The 13,918-nt window shown below is 37.8% G+C and overlaps 3 protein-coding genes across 5 annotated transcripts in view; 2 read left to right on the top strand and 1 right to left on the bottom strand.

Annotated features, from left to right (window-relative positions):
* The window catches only part of LOC149034685 (uncharacterized), a 340,415-nt gene that overhangs the window by 188,948 nt on the left and 137,549 nt on the right, over positions 1-13,918 (bottom strand). The window lies entirely within an intron of this gene.
* LOC149034697 (uncharacterized) lies at positions 6,069-8,165 on the top strand. The gene is made up of 4 exons (XM_089194429.1): positions 6,069-6,291; positions 6,713-6,802; positions 7,359-7,500; positions 8,064-8,165. Exons 1-3 carry the CDS (start codon positions 6,110-6,112, stop codon positions 7,489-7,491), a joined length of 405 nt encoding a protein of 134 aa, XP_089050555.1. The 5' UTR covers positions 6,069-6,109; the 3' UTR covers positions 7,492-7,500; positions 8,064-8,165.
* Positions 8,029-10,281, top strand: LOC149034696 (tetratricopeptide repeat protein 28-like). The gene is made up of 2 exons (XM_089193791.1): positions 8,029-8,107; positions 8,766-10,281. Exons 1-2 carry the CDS (start codon positions 8,029-8,031, stop codon positions 9,587-9,589), a joined length of 903 nt encoding a protein of 300 aa, XP_089049917.1. The 3' UTR covers positions 9,590-10,281.

Below are 13,918 nucleotides of genomic sequence, written 5' to 3'. Positions count from 1 at the left end.
TGTAGAACTTAAATTAAAACTTCGTTTGCTCTTTCACTATGAACAAATTGCTCGAGAAAATTCAGATATTAAATGGATGAAAGTTCTATCGTTCAGTTTAACTGTAACCAAATACCTCACGTTTCAACTTTCTGGGTACTTTTTGTGAACGATTAAAATTAATTGCAGACGGTTTTTAGGCCGCTTGTCAACTAACGTAATGACACTATTGTTTATACAAAATTCATTCTGAAACCAATACTTTTCTGTCAACCAAAGTGATTTGATAGAGAGAAAAGAGAGGATTCATAAGTTATTTATCGGCTTGAGGTAGTGACCGACGTGTTTGCTTAAAAGTACTACCCAGCCGGAAAACGAGGTATATTTATGAAAAATGACAACGAAAGTTGGGATGTACTCGGCGACTCACAAAAGCGTTACCGTGGCCCGTGGGCAGAGATAGGAAAATACTGACCGGGTAAAGAACCAATCAGATTGCAAGATTCGTTACCGTGCCCTCTAAAAAAACAATAAAAAAAGATATCCACCATTTATCTCTCAAGAGATGAAAATAAATGATGAATCAATAAATGCAATACACCTCGAAAATTACTGTTTGAAAGGATTTTGATTGTGCGTGCGGTTTGCTTGCAAAAAAAGAGGAACATGAACGAAACCTGGATTTACGATGAATTCATTACAATCGCGAATAAATGTTGTCATGATCCATAAAATTCGTGATAGTGTTGGAAGAGTTTCAATCAACATTCAATTCCTGAAGTGTTGAGGAACATGAACGCAACCCGGATTTACCGATTAATTCATTACAACCGCTGATAAATTGTGTCGTAGTTCATAAAATGTGTTTCTGCTGTCGAAATGAACGTAAGTTAAATTTGTAAACCCGGTATTCAGGGTCGAGCTATTTATGTTTTTAAGCAAACAAATTATGATTTGCTTCTACGCAGCCACATGCAATTAATCTCAATTCTCGCTGGCAATTCCTCTGAGATCACAACAGAGTTCGTGCAACTGTATAAATCACATTTCTTCTAGTTTAAATTGCATTTCTTATCGTTTGCAGGGAAGGGAAAAAATTCGCGGTCTTTGTATTTATGACGAGAAAAAAAAGCAAACAAACAAAATATTCACAGAGTTCAATTGTTCTTGCAAAAGATAGCGTGGTAGCGTGAAAACAATGGATAATATTTGAATAACAATTTCTATGTCCCTGTGCGTCGAAACGAATCTGTTTTTCGGTAAACAACTATTTTTAGAAAAAATGTCTGAAAAATAGCTTTAGTTAAAATGCACCTAACTACAGTAAACTTGTCTCAGGAAAATGTAAATAGATTTCAAGTTAATATTAAAGAGTAGGCATACGGCCTTAGCATTTAATTTCTTAATTTTTAATTTTTGGAATCGCTGGGAATTGCTTGAAATTTCCAAACAACATCTGATCCTCTCATTAAATTGGAGAGAATCTTTCGGTGGAAATTCTGTGAAAATTGTTCTACTGCCAGACATGTGGTCAGAGATAGCTTGATATGCTTATAAATTTCGATTCCATCGGGCTTTTGCGGTTTTTATCTTTTTTGTTGTTGTTGTTGTTTTTCCTATGACAACGTTATTGAAATTTTAAGCACGCATCTGTTAAAATATTTCAGCTGAGACGTTTTTGCTGGAAAACTCAAATATAATAAGCAGCCCTGAAAATCTACTCAAGTGATCTGTAACTTTGACAAATCTATTTTTCAAAACATCTTTGAATCATGGGCACTTTTTGTAAGAACAGATTAGAATTCGCAGGTGTTTGAGAACACGATAGAACATTTCTTTCCTAAATATGGATTAAGGTACCTGAATGCTGTTTACAGCGTCAGTGCTTTGTTAAAAAAAAGTACAACCAAAAAAATCATATTGTATTCGACAATTTCCTTTAACGTCCTAACTTGTATATCCAAAAAGTAAAATAAAAAAAGCACAGAAAAAAATTCATCCAGGATTAAATAAAAATTTTGCAGAGGGTAGCTTTTGACTTTCGACAGAATTTTTTTCAAAAGCTGGTCTTAGTCTTAAGAGCTGCGATAGTTAGCAAATGGCTCCAAAAAACAATTTTCATTCACGGAGGCTGAGTTGGCTCCTTGTTCTTTACTCAATTCTAAAAAATAATCTTTAGAATTTGAATGAAATCCAAAATTTTTGAAGGAAAACAGCAATCAACTTTTCGAAAATTTTCTCAAGGGTTGGTCTATGCTCTACAGGCTACGATATAGGCTCCATAACTGGCACAGGATCAAACTCTTGAAAATTTTTTTTTGAGTCGTTCATTCAGTTGGTTACGTTCGGTTTCGAGGGCTACATCACTTTAAAATTCTTTTCTTTTATATATCAAATGAAAGGAAAATGAAACCAGACTATAAATCTCTATAAAAATCTCAAAAACGACTGTCACGAAAAAATTTTCTATCAAACTATCAAATTTTGGAGTAAAAGGAATTGTTTGATAAAATTGAAAAAATTCATTCGGAATTCAAATGAATTCTCAACCAAATTGTCTACAGAAATAGAAGTAATGATAATACATGTGACATGTGATTTAACTTTACATTAATTCCCAGAGGTAAAGTAGGTTCCTTGTTCTTTATTTAATATTGAAAAAAAGTCTATTTGGTACAAGTCTAAGAAAAAGTACAAGGATGTTTCGAGAAAACAGTTTTTACGTATTTTCGATAATTCTCTTAAAAAGTTGGTCTTAGTTCTAAGAGCAACGATATTTCGCAAACAGGCTTAAAAAAAAAGTTTTCGTTCTCAAAAGGTAGAGAAAATTCCCTGTTCTTTCTTCGATAAATATAAAAGTGTCGAGATTTTCAACAAAAGTCAGCTTAAGAGAAATATCTACTTATATTTTTAGAGAATTCTCTAAAAAGTTGGTCTCAACAATCCAATATTAAAGAGGTTCAGGAACGAATTTTTGTTAAAAAAAAATCCTTTGAAAATCTATTTTTGAGGTATTCTTTTAACTGTTTGCTTTTAGTCTTATGGGCTACATTGCTCCAAAACTAAGCCGTTTTTGTGAATGAAATAAAACCGAAATATCAGACAAGAAAAAATCTGGCTTATAAGGAATTCAGTTCAGCCTCAAGAGTTACGACACGCAGCAATGAATCTTATAGTTTGTTAGTGAGTTAAGGGGACGCTTTCTAATTTATAGATAAGAATCGTCGGATATTTATTATAGCCTAAGTAGTTGGGACAGGTTTGACAATTCTGTCCAAACTTTCTACTATTGCTAAGCTTATTCTATGAGCTCATTGCAGAAATTTGCCATCGAGTGAACGCCTAAACTCTTTCGATTATCTACGACAATATTTTTGGCACGAATACTACCATGTCATCAGATAATAGCTTGGATTAACAATGTGGATACAAGTTGTAGTGATAAGTCAGTCTTAAGTCATTCCCTCGGCAGAAAGGAAATCTATTGATTAAAGACTTGTAATTATTTTGTAAGTGCTGTTAGCACTTAATGTTGAAATGGGATGAGTACTTGATGGGCTAAATCGTTGCTTTGGTAACCTAGATAGGCAGATGGATTCACGCACTACGTAAAAAATAACTAAAGCGGTTTACATCAACAGACACTAAGTAACTAATCAAAACGGCAGAGCTGAAAACTGTTGAAAAACACCTTAGTTTGAGAAAGATTGAAAGATCAAAACATTGAGAGAAACTGGCGTCAATTTTTTGAAAATAAAATTTCATTTGCTTGCTTTTTTCCTTCATTGTCGACTTTGGTCTGGTCTTAATTGCAGACATTCTTTAAATACAGGTTTAGCGTCTAGTGTAGATCAGATTTCTAAACGCAAATAATCACTTAATTCGTTTCTGAAAAAAATGATATATAACTAACCTCCTGAGAGGCTATCCGTCTTTTCTCTCGTTGAATTTCTTGATCTCGAGACATTCTTTGCCTGACGCTTTCTGGAATGTGAAATAAAAGAGAAATTCAATGTAAACACACGCAATCATCAGAGACGTAACTCAGAAGGCTCACGGAATACAAGGCACAAACAGGAGCGTGGCTCGGGGTGTCCTTGGGATACAAGCTAACGACAGGGGCGTGGCTCGGGGTAATCTTGGGATAAATGTCAACAAGAGGGATGTAGCTCGGGGGTGACCTTGGTGTGTTCAAATGCTCCTCACCTCTTTTTGAAGTGACGCTTTTTTTACAGTCACCTGGGGAACATGAGAGCCTTAGAATTCAAGCGGCTAAAAAGAGCGAATCTGGAGAATCCACACAGTATGTGTTACTCACTCACTGCTCATCTTATGAAATGTAACTTTTAGTCAAACACAACGTGGATGTCGACATCACAGTCGGGTAGGTACCGTACCCTGGGTGTGACACATTGTGGCCCCTCCTTCAAAGTCGTGGCCGCGCCCCTCAACCTTTGTTTATGTTGGTACTTCACTTTTTAAAGTGGCAAGATCAATATTCGGATCGAAAAATTAATGTAAGCCCCAGCATTTAACAAAACAATGTCAACTTCCTTAATCCTCAACGCGGAGCTCACAAATATCTCTCAATTCAGCAACCTCGGAGAAACATACGCCTGCCTTGACAGAATAAACAATATCTGAAGGAAATGACGTTTAAGTAAAGTGTTTTCAGGCCCTGGAATAACGCAAACGAAGCTGAATGTTCTTGCAGTTCGTAAGCTCTTTCCACGTGCAAGACTGATCGATACCTCTGAATATTAATTTTAAGCGTATTTAAAATTCAAATGAATTTTCCCACTTTGAATGGTGGACTGAAAAATATCGTCAAGTCATCGTCAGTTTCGTTCAGTGGTAGTACGAAATATGATGACTAGTGTGGTCTTATTGTATCTGTAGAGATACTTAATCGAACTCGAATGAACCTGAGCAAATAAGACATTTTGTTTAAATTACAGTATTGTAAAAGATAAATTATGCGTCACATTCAAGGTGAAACTTTTACATATGGAGATTATTATTTCCAAGAAAAAAACAAAAGATAGTTGTTGACTGGAATAAAGCCTCAAACGAGTGTAAAGCTTTTTGTCAAGGGATGACAGCAATAGCGCATAGTAAACAGCGATCCATTCTTTTGTTAATTTATCGTAGGGAAGCGTGTTTTAGCACGCGTATGTCACGGATTTCGACCAATCAAAAGCGGTTCTGCACGTCATAAACACCAACTCGCGCTAAAAAAGGAATTTCGCAAGAATTTTCAAAGCAGAAATATTTCCTTGCGACGCCTTGGACGTCTTCCGTATGCAAGAAACAAATCAACTAGAAAACGTTACGAATTCGTTATCTCTACCAATGCGACCAAAGCATCAGCTGATTATTTTGCTGTCCATTGTCAACCTATTTCTCCTTCAAAAAGGTTTGAGTAGAAGCGTCTTAGATCACTGACATTTTGCGCATTGTTTTCATTCGCTTTACAAATCTTCGTTTTACGAAAACACTGTGATGACACCTTCCAGGCTCTGCTCAGGTGTATTACAATGTTTACTCATCTGAAAAATGATCTTTCAATTAGCAGTCAAAAATTGTCGCTTCTCTAAAATACAGTTTTGTTAAGTTTCGAAATTTTGTCTTCTTCTGCTGCAGCTAACAGCGCAAGTTTTGTTTACAGAGACGTGGGTCGGAACAACGCAAGTTGTAAGTATCACAAATGGATTAATCTTCAGTTCTTGTCTTGTATCATTTGACTTACTGTTTCCAGGATACGTCGACTCGTGTACAAAATGTTGTACTGTGACCTTTCGATAACAGCTTTATTGATAATGATTTTACTACCAAATATAATATGCTGTTGGTTCGTTTTGAACAACCTACATTTTACAAGCATCGGTTTTTCGTTGAGGACTCAGAATTTTTAATTTTGCCAAGCTTTTGACAAAGCGATTGTGACCGGCTCAAAATTCGCTACTTTTCTAATTTTAGTGACACCCAACACAATTATCATTTTGCTGTGACTTGCATTACACAGTGGATACTAAATTCCATAATGACCTATTAGTAATAATGCTTAGCTCGCTAACGAGATTTGCGTCACCAATATTGCGCAGACCACCGTTACCCTTATGTTATCTGCATGTTATCTACAGCGGTTACTACTTCAAGCTCTCCTGTTATAAAAGTTAATCATGGAAGTCTCGTCGGTCATCCTGCATCTCCAACACCAATGAAGATCTCTACCTTGGCACTAATGGTGTCGCTACTCGCAATTGTTTCAGGAGCCATCATGTTGTGGCTTATACATCTTGTTCAAAAAAGGTAACCCTTACTAACCGAATTCGAGTTTTTTTCTTTTCGCTCAAAGTTATGCCCGCAATGCGAAGTTCGCGGGCCATAAATCCGGGCAGAAAAAACGAGGTCCTGCAACCTACAATACGGATTGAGAAAACGAGGTTATTAAAATATTTATTATATATCAGCTTGAGAGACTCAATTGGCCTTTTTCTGAGGGTAATGTAACCCGCTGAAGTTCTTTTTAGACTTGAAATATTCAATCACTCAATAATGATGTAACATGCTCTTCACGTGTTTTATAAATATCTTGAGGAGAATGAAAGCGGACAAGTCTTTGGTGAAGTACTACCGCAAATACCGAGAGGCTTTTTCGACAGTCTCCGGCTTGAGGTTGTTGGGAACAAGACACTTTTCTTCTATGTGACAAACGTGTTTGGTTTCATAGACAACGCACGCTGATTCGAAAGGAGTTTGGCATGACAGCTGAAGATGCTTATCTTTCAAGTACAGCGTTGGCAAGTAATCCCTACCAAAGGTAGTTTTTACAATTTCCTCTTCCAGATCCAAACCCTAGGATAGTAGTTTTTATCGCTATCCATTTGGGCTAAGTGGGGTTGCTATACAAAATATAAAGTATTTCCGCGAATAAGCACCCTCCCCTGAATAAGCGCCCACCTTACGGCCAAAATGCCAAATAATCGGCCCCCGAAAATCGAAAAATTATCAGTACGGGGCCTCTCGAAGTGTTGGCGATATTTCTCACGGAGGAAAAGCTTGTTCATTTGAAAATAAAAACCAAAAGACCAAACGGCTAGAAAACAATACCTCCGTGGCACAGAGCAATTGGGGCTAAGTGACAATCACGGCAGCCTGGCATTGAACCCATACAACGATTAAGTGGAATTGCAGTTCAGTCTCGTTCCAAGGATCAGAGAGGGATCCTGAAAACGAGGTTGATGCGGTGGCGTGAATTTTTCTCAGAATTTCCTGGTAAATTTCCCTTTTTCTCTTGACGGTACCAATGCACTCGTATAACTCTATACAAATTCTAGCCTAATCCCATAGTAAACTACCTCGCTTTCCGTCCTTAGTGTGTCCAAAGATAACTCTAAGGATGTATTTACGATTCCGATGCCAGATGCTCCAAACCAAAAGACTTACGTCCTTACGCCGAAAATATCTCTAACATGTCCTGAGGGAAACACTTCCCTGCTAATGCATTAGACGTCAAGGGTAAGTGAACCCTGTAGAGAAATTTCTAAACACTAACACACAACGATGTGCGGTTAAGTTGCCTCAGAAATTCTAATTCTTGTAGCCTTTCAAATTTTCACGCGCATGCACAAGATCGGCACACTTCTCTTGGAAAAATTTTGCTTTCCTGCACAGCTCATCCTGGCTCTCAGAGTTATCGCTTCCTTCGGTCACGTGTGCGCCCGTGACAGCGTAAGAAAACATGGGGACGAGAACAAAGCGGTCCATGTCTCGTGTTATACATGGAATAGTTTCGTGCGACTCATTCTCGGTCACTCAGTTATTTTATGTCAATGACATCGTCATTTACAACAGATAGTACAAATTTGAAGACCTGAAGACGAGAATGATCAGTCATTACTGCACCCAAGAAAAAAATGAGTCGATCTCGTTCCCAGGGTCCCGGATAATTCGATCAATTGATCGGTGAGAAAAAGCAAACCGATTGAACCAGGGGGTGGGAGTGTGTGTAGTTTGTGCGAGTCAACTTTTAAGTCAAATGTGAAAATGATCACCAATGCAAGGTTTCTTTCCTCCTACAGTAAAGATGAGATAGAAAAACACGAAAAGCAGTCCCATGGACGACGTATGACGAATAACCAGTTTTATAAAAAAATTTTTCAATAAAACATCCTTTTGAAGGATTGAAATGTGATACGTTCCTTTGCGAGTTCAACACGAAAAAATAGCAAATAGGAAGAGAGGAGGGGACAGAAGGACAGAAGAGAAAAAACTTGAGGGGGAGGGGGTAAGGAAGGGGGAGAGGGGGTCAGAAAACCAAAAAGCGACGGAGTGGCTAACGAAAGGGCATGCCAACAAACCAACAGAAAAGGGAAGGACCCGTGGGTGACAAGGAAAAAAAAAAAAAAAAAAAAAAAAAAAAAAAAAAAAGGATAAGAGATACAGTGAAATATTGACTGAAAAAATTTGAACAAAAGAGCGAGGTAACCAAAGAATGCAGGAGAAAACGAACGAGTGAGTGAAGAACGGAGACAGCGAACGGGTGACTGAAACAAAGAGAATGAAAGAGAAAAGGAACGAATGGGTAAGAGAAAGAGAGAGGAAACGAGTGAGTAAAAAAAAAAAAGAAAAAGGGAACGAGTAAAGAGAAAGCAAACGAGTGAATAAACAAAGAGAAAGCAAACTAATGATTGAACGAACAAAGATCGGGCGAACGAACAAATAAAAGAGCGAACGAGCAAAATGAACAAATGCATGGGAGACAGTGGCTGACCTGGTTCAAGGGGATGAGCTAGTCATTATTCCCGATGGACCCCTGTGGCTTGCTCCTTACGCTGCATTGAAGGATGGTAATTCTAAATACTTGTGTGAATCGTTCAGAATCCGACTCGCTCCATCGTTGACAAGTCTTAGACTCATCGCCGATTGCCCAGATGATTATCACAAAAGCAGTGGCGCGTTGCTTGTAGGAGATCCATGGGTAGCGGAGGTTACTAACAGCGAGGGAGAGAAACCTCTCGAACAGCTTAAGTATGCTAAAGAAGAAGTAGAAATGATCGGAAAAATTCTGAATATCACGCCAATCACAGGCAGTCAGGCCACGAAACGTGAGGTGTTGAAAAGACTCAGTTCCGTTTCCTTAGTTCACTTTGCGGCACACGGATGTATGGAAACTGGCGAAATTGCTCTTACACCTGACCCAGACCGAATGTCTACTGTGCCAACGGAGGAGGATTACATTTTAACAACTGGAGAAGTGCTGAATGCTCAACTTCGGGCCAAACTTGTTGTGCTTAGTTGCTGCCACAGCGGCCAGGGCGAAATCAAGGCTGAAGGTGTGGTTGGCATTGCGCGCGCTTTTATGGGGGCTGGTGCTCGGTCTGTTGTGGTGTCCCTGTGGGCGATTGAAGACGAGGCTGCTCTTGAGTTCATGAAATACTTTTATCAACACCATGCAGGAGGTAAACGAGCAAGCGAGTCACTGAACCTGGCCATGAAAAGCCTCAGAGAATCAGACAAGTTCTGCGACATCAAACACTGGGCGCCCTTTTTGCTGATTGGAGATGACGTCACTCTTGACTTCATGGCAAAGGAAGAGAAAATTTAAATATGAAATCACATAAATGAAAACTTTTTATGTCATCTCAAAATGAATGACGCAGGAACTTGGAAGGTTTAAATGCTTCTCTATTTTGGCGCTTTTTGGCTATTTTTCATGACTTTTCACTTTTTTGTTAAATGGAACTTGAGATGTGTGACTTTACTTTGATGAAGAAATAAAACAGACTATTTCAGTATATTTTGTTCAATGGAATTGCTATTTTTTTACCTTTACAAATTTAGATGCTTGCGAAGAGAACAAGATGCAACAAGGCTTTTGTTGTTAATGCCTGAAGTTGTTGAAGGCGACTACGAGGTTTTCGTTTCGCCAAAAGGACACTCAGATCTATTCGTTTATTGCAATCAGTTGTATGGGAAATAATTTGAAGGTTTTTTTCTTGTACACAACCAGGAGCTTGTCCACAGGGTTTTAATTACGTTGATACTCTAAGCTTTTGATAAGCAAAGAAACAGTTTGTCATTTGCAAAAGGTGGCGAAATTTTAATTTAAAAAATTTGATTTGCAAAATTCGCAGCCATATGTGAATTGATCTTAATGGTTTTTCTACGTCATAAATTACTTTGTTGCAATTTGCAATTATCTTTACAAAAAAATTGATTATCATTTTCAACTTTTTTTCAATTCATTTTAATGCAATCCAATTCCATCAGTGCCAAGATTGCCATTCTAAGCTTAATTTGAAGAAGCAATCATCAGAGATGATGTTGTTGGTGTTGTTGAATTTACTGACCATATGTTAGAGACATTAGACCTACTCTCAGGGGTGTGGCCAGCCTCTAGTCCCGTGGGCCCGGCCAACAATTTTTTTCCGCCCACTTGACTTTTCTAATATGACTCTTACAAATGTTGAAACAAAAATTGAAATTTCCCAGGAAAAAGGCCTACAACAAGTCAAAGAGCTGACTACAACGGCCTGCTTTCAATCAAACGAGTTTGATGAATTTTAGTCCGTTTTATCAAACACTCATCTGTTTGTTTTAAAAAACCACGACAGACAAATTGTCCATGTAATCTAAACAAGGAAATAGCGAAGCAGAGTTTACTTTAACTGAAGTTTCCATAGCTATGACTTTTAATGTATGTGACATGGAATTTGTTGTTTCTAGTAGGAAAATGTTTACGCTAATGAATTAGGGAAACAGTTGAAGTAAGCCATGTAGTCCTCGATGGGAATTATTCTGGTGAAAATGTTTATGAATGAATGTAAATGTAGTCAGTAAAAAGGTTGACGGCTTCAGGATAAAACTTGCATTTTTTTGAAAATTTCCAGTTCAAATTTTTTTCATGGCTTTAAATTTACCTTAGTATAATTTGAAGATGTGGGATGATATCTTTCTTAGATTTAAGAATTTATACTTAGGTATTCCGAGCACGCTTTGTGATTAGAACCCGTTATGTGGTCAAAAGTTTAAGGTATAATGTATCACGGCTGTTTTAAAAGAAATTTTTGTAAAATCAATCTTAATTTTTGGCAGGTTTTCATAACTACCATTGGTATATGCTGGTATAAAATGTAATAGTTAACCTCGCACACGGTTGAATATGATGTAACGTAGGATTTTAACAACAAGCTGGGACAGTTTTAACCAAATATGCTTTTATAATGTCAGTGTATTTCGTGTGAATTGTTTTGATGCTATTTGTATTTAAAGTTGAAGCTATTTGTCCATTTACCTTAGTTTATACATTAACTCATTAACTCCCAAGTTCTGAAGAAAAATTCTCCCAACTGATAAGAATGTGTTTCTTTGTCGCTTCATTCTGGGAATTCGATGAAACATAACGTTTCTAGTGAAAAATAATCCGCTAGTTTAGATTTTCTCTAATTCTTATTGACACCATGTTTGTCGGTGCATTAATTTTGTGAGAAGAATTTAAGTTATGATCAGTCTTGGGAATAAATGGGTTCATTTTAGTGTCTCCGTTCAGCGCGTACTTTACTTAATGCCTTGAACAATTTATTGCAGTTTGTATTGTACTTTTTTTTACTTTTTTGTGTAAGAGAAATAGAGAGTGTATAAAATACAAAACTGCGTTGATTTTCATTGTCTGTCTCCATATTCTAGGGATTCACGTGAGATGTAGAGAGAACAGATCCTATGGGGACTTCAATGCTTATTTTGACCCGTCAAGTTGATAATCTTTGCAGCTGACAGTGTACTGACCCACTTAACAAACGCTCGCCACCTCTTCGATTGTTTCTCTTTCACTGTCTACCGTTCTCCATATTGTCACACGATTTTGAATGCCGACGGACGTGTTCATACTGTTACCTGTGTGCGCCCTTTTTACCTTTATCCTCACACAAGTTTTTACACCTTTTCACATTTGCGCATCTCTTTTTTCTCCTTCCTTTGGTTCCTTCCCTTTTTTTCATCGTACTTTTCCTTTATTCCCATTTTTACGCGCACTTCTTTCATCGCCCTCAACTTTATTCTTCTACGCGCTTCATTAGACGCGACTATCTCCTTGTCTGTTTCAGTTTTCATTCGTCTCGTCCTCGCGCAACGTCAGGTCTCTTACAACTCATATACCTCCTTACTTCCCCAGAGTAGTTGTTATTATGCTTATTTTGTTCACTTTAGGATAGTGTCCTCTTAGCATCATTTCTGGTAAAATCTCAGTTTTCTTTTCGACTCATTCCCAGTCCACATGGTCTCTCAGTTTTAAGTCTCACGTGCCAGTGTTTGCTCTCCTCAGTCCTCTCATCATAGTAGCAGCTATAAAACGAAAGAGCTCCCACCAAGTCTCTGCGACATAATCGATACATTTTGTTGGAAACGAGTCCTTCAATGTCCAAATTAAGGCTTCTCTCTATCATCTGATTGGGAATGGATCAAACTCTCGCCCAGGGTCTACCTACATCGCGAATCCAAGATGGCAGCAGGCCAATCCACAGACTTCTCCGAGTCGATAGCCGCCATCTTGGATGTAGACGCAGAGAGGACCTTGAAAAAGAGTTTTGAATAAACAAAAATTAAGAAAGGTTAAGTTATTGTAATGCTTCCTAAGAGGTAGTCGATAACAGCCCGAGAGATTCATTATGAGCAAACACGTTTCGTCGGTTATTAGACTCCATGTCTCCTTACGTTGTAGAATAAACTCCTCGAATACGGACGTCTTTATGCCCTCTTCCCCTCCCTTAAATAGCAATATACATCCCTCTACTGCAACTTTTATCATAATACAGCACAATACAACATTATACCCCTGAGTAGCACTGTAAATCCGTCAAATGTAGTAACTGTGCAGCGCATCACAACAATATGAACCCCTAAATAGACCTGTGCTTCCCTCTACTGAATTTTACATCACCATACAGCACTCTATAAACTATTGCTCCAATTTGGCGCGAAAATAATTAAGGATGTTTGTCCGCGGACATTATCTATTCCACGATGCCAAAACTGTGAGCTTCGAGGGACAGACAATGTCCAAGGACAAATATCCGAACATATTTTCGTGCAAAATAGAGGCTATTGTGATTTTTATCCTTCAACTATTTTGCAACGCTCGTGAAAAAATCTTTATGAACAGCTCACTGAATTGAATTAAAGTTTAAACGAAGGCTTATCGAGGTGGACGTAAGGTTTACAAATCGGGGAATATCGCTTGCGTGATATTCTCGGATATCACCCAGTATTAGCTGTGGGATATTTAGTTACTAGCTGCGTTTACACCAATTGCTCGCGGGCAAAAATATTTGATGGATCATAAAAAGCAACATGCACCCCTAGATAGCACTTTACTTCTCTCTTCCGCAATTTACATCACAATACAGCGCTATGAAAATCTTTGCGTCGTTTAAAGAAAATACAGCATTTTCCAGCGCAGTCATGACTCGTCTGACGTGAAGACACAGAGATGGCGAGTTGATTGAGGCTTTAAGTTTCAAACTCTTAAAGGCGGGAAATATTTTTAAAACAAAATCATTGACGAACATCACTATTAATTCTGATTAATGTAAATTCGATTTACGTTTACTTTAGATAATAAATTTTACTCCCATTGTGCCAATCATACAAAGAAATCAATACAGTGAACAATACCTTCAACAAGACACAGCTACACAGTTGTAAATCTCCATCCTCATCCTCAGTAGAACTATGCTATCACAAAGGTGGAATAATCGCCGAAGAATAACCGCGCTTAAGACCTTCCTATATACCAAGGAATTCGTGCTACTGGATTCGACATTTTCCAGTAACCTACTTTCACATTTAACGTGACGTTCAGCTAAGATCAGCAAACTCTTTCTTTTTTTCTTCATTTTAAACGATTCCAATCCTAATAGTGGTATCATATTTGCATAAG

This window comes from Pocillopora damicornis, chromosome 14, assembly GCF_964200805.1.
Source record: "Pocillopora damicornis chromosome 14, jaPocDami1.2, whole genome shotgun sequence".
NCBI classification, from domain to species: domain Eukaryota; kingdom Metazoa; phylum Cnidaria; class Anthozoa; order Scleractinia; family Pocilloporidae; genus Pocillopora; species Pocillopora damicornis.
Note: the sequence above shows the minus strand (reverse complement) of the source record. Positions and strands in the feature narration are given on the sequence as shown.

Excerpts from the sequence above, each read along its gene's own strand:
- LOC149034697 (XM_089194429.1), top strand. The coding sequence starts at position 6,110 with ATGTTATCTACAGCGGTTACTACTTCAAGCTCTCCTGTTATAAAAGTT. Across the intron at positions 6,292-6,712 it reads ATACATCTTGTTCAAAAAAG|ACAACGCACGCTGATTCGAA; the intron begins GTAACCCTTACT and ends TTGGTTTCATAG. Across the intron at positions 6,803-7,358 it reads GCAAGTAATCCCTACCAAAG|TGTGTCCAAAGATAACTCTA; the intron begins GTAGTTTTTACA and ends TTCCGTCCTTAG.
- LOC149034696 (XM_089193791.1), top strand. The coding sequence starts at position 8,029 with ATGATCACCAATGCAAGGTTTCTTTCCTCCTACAGTAAAGATGAGATA. Across the intron at positions 8,108-8,765 it reads AAAGCAGTCCCATGGACGAC|GGGATGAGCTAGTCATTATT; the intron begins GTATGACGAATA and ends ACCTGGTTCAAG.